Source organism: Oncorhynchus clarkii, chromosome 11, assembly GCF_045791955.1.
Source record: "Oncorhynchus clarkii lewisi isolate Uvic-CL-2024 chromosome 11, UVic_Ocla_1.0, whole genome shotgun sequence".
In the NCBI taxonomy this organism is placed as follows: Eukaryota; Metazoa; Chordata; class Actinopteri; order Salmoniformes; family Salmonidae; genus Oncorhynchus; species Oncorhynchus clarkii.
Window position 1 is genome coordinate 19,543,712 of NC_092157.1, and position 7,783 is coordinate 19,551,494.

A 7,783-nucleotide genomic window follows, 5' to 3' on the forward strand; every position below is an offset into this window, starting at 1 on the left:
TTTTTTCTATGCGTGTGTGCAAACGAGTCAATCTGTTGAAAAAGAGATTTGTTTCCTCTCAATCACCAATCTACTTCTTTCATTTTCTATTTATTTACATATTACGCCATTAGGAATTATACATTAGAAAATAAGACAATACACACAGAAACACACATTCCCAATCTTGTACACACAGTGCAGGATTACATATAATGCATACAGGACAAGAACGTCTCTAAGGTGGATCAGGAGGTGTGGCAGGAAGTGATGTTATGTGGGTATCCGCTGTGGAACAGTTGTGGCCTGTGAGGTGTCGTAGCGAGAGACATCGAGTTGAAGAACAGTTCTGGGTCATGTGTGACTAGCAAGAGGAGAGCACAATGATTCTACGACAGCAGGGAGGGTCAATCTTATTCACAAAGGACCAGTGTGGGTGTAAGCTTTTATTCCAGCCAAGTTATAACACCTGATTCTAGGACCACACCAGCCCTTTGTGGATAACACTGGCCATCCCTGTACTATACAACCTTTGATCTCTCGTTTCTAATAAGGAAGGCTCCTGAATAAGCTCTTACAATTGTACATTCTCTAAAAGCAAATAAATTGACAGATCAGTTTCTCCAGTTGAAAGCACTGTTTACAATTGATGGGCCGGGCAGGCGGCCATATTGGAAAAGCAGGGGGGGACCATCCCTGATACTGAAGTTCCAAGTGTTTTGTTCATTATGCAATCACCAATCACGTACTGAGTTCCATGGTGTTACCGTTGTTGAAATATAACATCCATTAATTTGTGTTGCTATGTAGTCTCGGAAATCTCCCACCTAACACTGTGGGAGGCAACACTTCTGCCTAGGGAGACTAGTTGCTATGGCAAATAATCTGGTACAGAATTATTTGTGATTCTGTGGGTTGTCCGTAGTCTGAAGTGGCCTCTTGTCTCCCAGGAAGGCTGCAGTTACTTACTCCTCTAGAGGACAGTGTTTCTCTCTTAAACCTACAAACTAGGGCACAGTCAGTATGCATCACATTACAGAATGATGCAATTAGAAACAGAATGGTGCAGACAGTCTATTCTCTTATTGTATAGAGAACTGTCTCGGTTTGTCTATAAATTCAATCTCTATCTGGAGAGTTCTGTAATGGTGTAGGTCTACTCACCAGGGTTGGGGCCATTTCAATTCAGGAAGTACACTAAAATTATTTTCAATTAGGAACATTTCAAATTGGAATTTGGTTTGTCCGAAATTAAAATGCAATTGACCCCAACCCTGCTAATCACTTAATATCACAATGCAAATAGTCACACTGCAGACGATTGTTGTGAAATTGCAAAAAATATCTTCTATCATGTTTACCCTGGTTTTTCTCTAAAATATGACCATAACATGAGATTTAAAATCAAAAGGATAGAGAAAAAGGAGGACATAAAATGATGGAATTATATAATCAACAGGCGCTCTTTTATTTACCGTCTGTCAGACCTGAGCAATCAAAAACAGGTCAGTCGCATCATCTTCTGTTCTCTCCATTCCTTTCTGCTTCGTTGCCCAGGCAACAGAGACTGATGGCTTCTTCGTGCTACAGCACTACACAACATTTCCCATGACCCCCTTCTGTCTTGTATATCTACAACTTCCTTCAGCATCCAGTCATTGCTGCCAGTGTGTGGAAGGGGATGTCGGAGAGAGAGAATGTGTGTGCGTGTGACAGCACCTTTCAGGCAGTAAGTGAGTATGTGGTCTTAGGTGTGTGTGTGTATGCATGGCATCAGCTGTTAGGTGTGTGTGTATATGTGTGGTGTCAAGTGTCTGTTCCACAGTCCAGGCCCCTACTTCTCGTTCTCATCTTCTTCACTCATGCTACTGAAAGAGGCGGAAGCCCCTTTGGGTGAGGAAGGGGAGGCTGGTCGGGGGTGAAGCCAGCGCGAGGGGGGAGACGGGGAACGAGACAGAGACAGTTGCCGGGGGGGACTGTTACTAGGCGACCCGTGGGGTGATAGGGCGTAGGAGATCATCCGACCACTACGCTCACTAAACACCTGTTTCTGTTAAGGTAAGGAGAGAGAGAGAGAGGTTTGTGAGAGAACTATCACTTCAAAGACTAGGACTAGGCTAGAGGTTGAAGCTAAACACAGTTTAGGTTCATAGATCAGATTTGCGAAAAATAAGTGAAATGTCAGATGAGTGATTGGAGTATGTCCATGAGTGGCGCATTAGAGACAGGCTTTAGCTTACCCATGTTCCATCTGGGCCGAACAGTTCCAGGAAGTTACCGATGAACTCCCGTGATTTCTCCTCCCACTTCTGTATGAGGTCATGGCTCTTCTCCTCCACGCGGTAGACAAAGTGTTTACTCTTCTCCTCCACCGTTTTCACTTTCTCCTTCATACGGTCCACCTGGTTCTGCAGGCGGTACTTCTTCTCCTGAGGTTGTAGAAAGGTTGTAGGAACGTAACTGACATACAGGTAACTGCCAAAATAAAGGTAATACCAACATAGTGTCTTAAAAGGGCATTGGGCCACCACAGAACAGCTGCAATGCGCCTTGGCATATATTCTACAAGTGTCTGGAACTCTATTGGAGGGATGTGACACCATTGTTCCACGAGAAATTCCATAATTTGGTGTTTTGTTGATGGTGGTGGGAAACGTTGTCTCAGGCACCGCTCCCATAAGTGTTCAGTTGGGCTGAGAGCTGGTGACAGACGGCCAAGGCATATGGTGAAACATCAGCAAGTTGAGCAGTCTTCGTCACTAAAGCTCTGGCCAAACGTGCCCCAACAATCCTCCCTCTTTCAAAGTCACTGAGATCTCTTCTTCTAGCCATGGTAGCCAAAATAATGGGCAACTGTGCCTGCTCAGCATTTTTATACATGACCCTAAGCATGATGTGATGTTAATTCCACACCTTTGTGCAAGCACCTGCTTTCAATATACTTTGTATCCCTCATTAACTCAGGTGTTTCCGTTATTTTGTCAGTTACCTATATGTGTCTCTCAACAAATACAGACAGAACATACTGTATGTCTGTTTGTGTGCTCGTTGAAAGACATCAGTTATGTTCCCAGTGTACGGAGTACACACACGTTATTTTTAAGGTAGACACACACACTTACGTTGATGAAGCTGACGTTGAGCTCTTTAGCGGTGTAGCCCCGCTGTAGATTGCGTCTAGCGTAGAGGTCGTAGTCTCGTACAATACGAGTGATCAGGTCAGAGGTCGAGATACCCTCTGTCCGCTGAGTTGGCACAAACATGCCTGGAACACACACACATTATAAACACACACACACACATTATAAACACATACACTTATTATAAATACACACATAGACGAACATGAACACACACACACTATAAATACACACACATGAACACGCAAACACACATTATAAATACACACATGGACGAACATGAACACACACATTATAAACACGCACACAGGAACACATACACTGATCATAAATACAGCTTCACACACACACTCACCTGCCTCCTTGATGTGTTTGTAGACGTCCTCAGTTCCTGCTGAGGAGTATGGGATATCGTCATGAGCCACAAAATCGATCTGAGAAACAATCAGAACACAAGACAAGAATCTATACACAATCTCTATACAGTCTATACATAATCTATACACAGTCTATACCCCATCTCTACACAATCTCTACACAGTATATACCCCATCTCTACACAGTTTCTACACATTCTATAAAAGTCTATGCACAGTCTACACACAGCACGGGAGAAACAAAATAACACATGCAGATAAACTGACACACAGAAAAGAGACATGCCTGCATGCATCATAAATAGTCTCTACACACACAAACACACAGAAAGCTTTGATGGGAATAGACAAACACACACCTTGTGCTTTTCCAGGAAGTCCTGTGTGAGCGTCCATGGTGCATCTCGGACCACTTCGTCGACATAGCGACAGTGTCTCAGAGCCTCGTACCGCTCATCCTCCGTCATCACAGTGAAACCCTTATACTTATGGGTCAGCTCATCACTACACACTGACAAACAAACATACACAGACAAACAAACACACACACACACACACACGAAACAGTCACAAAGGTACAAAGAAACAGATAGTATGAATAACTCATACATGTTTTGCTAAGAGTCATTATATCCACATGTTTATGAATGTTTGTGTACATATCTACATGTGTGTGTGTGCATACCTCCCACTATGAGGTATGCATTGGGGAAGAGGTTCTTGGCCTGCATCAGAGCTCTGGCATGGCCGGAGTGGAACAAATCAAATATCCCATCTGCATATACACGCACTGGACGGTCTACTGTAGAGGACAGACACACAGAGTGTACATCTAACACATACTCTCTCCTCTCCTCTCCTGATGATGTTGTAAGTGAATGTGAGGAGGAGAGGATGCGGAAAAGAAGAGGAGATGGCTATGAGGGAAGATGCTGAGGATGGTAGGAAGAGAGGATGAAGAATGAGGATGAGAGGAGGAATAGTGAGAAAAGAGTGATGGAGAGGGGCGCGTAACAGAGGGTGAGAGGAGGTATACCTGGGGTCCCTCTGCGGGCTTGAGCAATGGAGAGTCTCTCATGAGGGGCGCGACACTCACAGCGGGTGTCCTTAGCAAAGAGAGCAGGCTCAGTCAGCATCTGAGAGAGGGAGGAGAGATTGAACTGTTAAGTGCTTTTTGTTCAGTATAATAGTGCTAACAACAGCATATTAGAACAGCACATGCATCCAATTCAAACACCTACAAAACTCACTCCTCTCAACAAACCAAAAATGGTATGGAGTCTGAGACACAACATGACAGGTGAAGAGTGTGTTAAGGAGGGGAAGAAAAGGATGGAAATAATGTGATAAAACCTGAAATGTAATTTGAGAGGGGTATGAAGAGAAGAACAGGAGATACAGGGAAGGATAGTGACAGATAAAAAGAGGAGAGAAGGAAGGCGATGGAGGAGAGAAGTAAAGTTGAATGACATTCATGTCCCCTTCTTGATAGTCATCCCCTGTCTCTCTCTGGCATAATTCCAGTAATTAGATTATTGATCAGGCCTGATATCTATTCTCTATCACAACTATTGATTACATGATGAGGGAACGAGCAGCACCCAGTGCTATTGATCTGCTACTGGCTAAAATGGAACTTCATCCCTCCCTCTACCAACACCTCATTTTCCATCTCTCTCTTTCTCTAGGGGGGAGAGAAAAAGGAATTGGAACATGCATGACTTTCTGTCCCCAGTAACTTCTTGGATCCACTCCCAAACACAGGAGAGAACAGAGACATACTGGAGACTATATGTTACCCTGGGAGACTAGATCTCATTCACAAAGAGAGACAAAGCGAGAGAGAGAGATATAATGGGATCTTAGATTGTTCATATTAATGTCTACATTTGTCATCCTTAACACTGAATATTTAAAGGTAGTTCCACCTCTACATATTCCATTTGGATAAGGGATGATGAAGAACAGAAAGGAGGTGGAGATGATCATAACATCATCAGATGGTCTTGGCTAGCAACCGCCTTGTGAGCTCCCATCCCCATTGTAACAGATCGGACCGAACAGAACAGTGAGGAGGACGCACTGAGGTAACGTTTCTCCCACAATCCACTGCAAGGTGAGAAGGGGGAGGAGCCCAGTGTGGACAAAGGGCAGGCGGTGGCCTCGGACGATCGACAGATCAGAGTGACAGCAGCGAATGTGCTCACTAAAGCCCTGAAACGGGCACAGCAGACATCTGGTCTAAGAAGGATTAACTAAGATAAAAAAAACTCAACTAAAAAAAACAACCACAACGCTGTGATGGTAGCACACAGGAGGAAAGAAAGAGAAGGAGAGGCACAGAGATATGGGAATAGGGAGGAGGATATGATGAAGAGAAGGAGAGAGGCACAGGGATGTGGGAATAGGGAGGAGGATATGGTGAAGAGAAGGAGAGAGGCACAGGGATGTGGGAATAGGGAGGAGGATATGATGAAGAGAAGGAGAGAGGCACAGGGATGTGGGAATAGGGAGGAGGATATGATGAAGAGAAGGAGAGAGGCACAGGGAGGAGGATATGATGACGAGAAGGAGAGAGGCACAAAGAATAAAAGGGAATAACAAAGACAGAGACTGAATGGAGCTGGCATGGAGCTAGCATCGCCCCTCTGTATCCTTGCGATTTTGTGTCCTCATCAGGAGATCTATGCCAGGCTGCCTATGCCCACACATACACACACCCCTGCCAATACTGCGAAACACGCCCAACCCCCCATCCTCCACACAGACACACACAGTCCATTCAGCACTCAGAGCATCCCGCAAAGACACACACAGACAGTGGATCTGTTTCATAACAAGAAGACTAGCCAGCCTCTCCCTCTTTCTCTCCTTCACACACAAACACACCCTACCGTGCGCGGCTGGGGGCAGGTGTGCTCGAGCTCCTCCATGTTTCCCCTAAAGGCTCATGGGATACGGCGGCTGAACCCCGTGTCTGTGACTCAGCATCAGTGAGATGATCCCTCTCGCTCTCTCTCTCTATTTCGCTCTACCGCCCTCTCTTCCTCCCTCTGCCTTCTCCCCCTCCCTCTTCACTTCCCTCTGTATCCCCACCCACACTGCCCTCTTCTCTCCCTCCCTCTATTCCACCTCTTCCATCTCTCTCTCCTCCCCCTCTCCTCCTCTCTTTGGCAGAGTGATCTCTCACTCACAGACCAGCAGCCAAGCGCCTCCAAACTCTAGCCATGGCGACGACAAATATGTGAGAGAGCTCCAATCAGTGCACAGATCCCACTGTATCATTTGCATGGAGAACAAGGATTGGCTGAGCTGGCTAGGACCATCCGTGAAGGACGGCATTGAGCATCAATGTCTAGGAGGCTATATCTCAATAGTCTACAGTTGCTCTCCTCTCCTCTGAAAACACAATATAGGTGAAAGTAATATGATACATGCACATTGAGGTTCCTCCCTGTGCGGTGTCCCAACAGTCTTAACCAGCTTCTGTTTCTTGTCCCCTTTCCTCTGACCACATCAGGATAGGTGAAAGCAGAAGGCTTTTACAGCAGTAGACACACCTATCCAGTGCTTTTGGGGACCAGTTGTTATGGGAGAAAAGAGGAGAGAACACATTTAAGAATATACAGGGGACAGTATCTGTTTTCCACTGAATTCCACTGATAGAGAAGTAATAAGGTATATTCTGTGTATCTTTACTTCTCTCTACCTCCAGACCATCCTCTCACTTTCTGTCTTTCAACCACTTAATGTAAGAGTCTCCTAGACTTTTCATCTTGAAATGAAAGTTCAAAAACATATAAGACACTGTCTCATAGTCAGAGACAACTTTGGTTGTCATGTGTTGAATTTCATGATCCATGCTTACCTCACTACAGCCACTAAAAGTAACATGGGAGAAAGTATCTGATAGTCCACTTAATTTCTAACATGCGAATAGCCCAAGTCCATTATGTCCCGTGCCATAATGGTCCTGACATCGTGTCATAGTACACTTAGGCTATAGGTAAGTGTACACAGTTGGTTAGCTAACTTACCGTGCCCGATTCCCTCCTGCGTCCGGCCACACCCGGTGCAACAGGATCGCATGCATACTTGTGAGTTTCATTGCTTGTACGCCCCACCATCTTGAGAGAACCGTATATGTCCGTCGTCAATCAACCATTGAGTATGTAAAAACGGTCCTAGATTTTCCCTTCCCTCGTTGCCAACAGGCAGCGAGACCCAGACACTGACACACTGCGTGCAAGTGTAGCGGACTAGACCGAGAGGCAGATCACACGCACG

General features: G+C 45.3%; 1 protein-coding gene across 3 annotated transcripts; it reads right to left on the minus strand.

Annotated features, from left to right (window-relative positions):
• Positions 1 to 74: 74 nt before the first annotated feature.
• On the minus strand, positions 75 to 7,783 carry LOC139420667 (phosphate cytidylyltransferase 1B, choline a). Of its 3 annotated transcripts, none has more exons than XM_071170882.1 (8): positions 7,534 to 7,783; positions 4,533 to 4,632; positions 4,182 to 4,298; positions 3,856 to 4,007; positions 3,475 to 3,553; positions 3,102 to 3,244; positions 2,220 to 2,408; positions 75 to 2,029 (listed from the first exon to the last, which is right to left on the minus strand). In XM_071170882.1, exons 1-8 carry the CDS (start codon positions 7,621 to 7,623, stop codon positions 1,814 to 1,816), a joined length of 1,086 nt encoding a protein of 361 aa, XP_071026983.1. In that variant the 5' UTR covers positions 7,624 to 7,783; the 3' UTR covers positions 75 to 1,813. The 3 variants fall into 3 exon arrangements, with proteins under 3 accessions (XP_071026983.1, XP_071026985.1, XP_071026984.1); XM_071170884.1 differs by lacking the exon at positions 7,534 to 7,783 and adding an exon at positions 6,391 to 6,605; XM_071170883.1 differs by having other exon boundaries at positions 1,025 to 2,029; positions 4,182 to 4,295.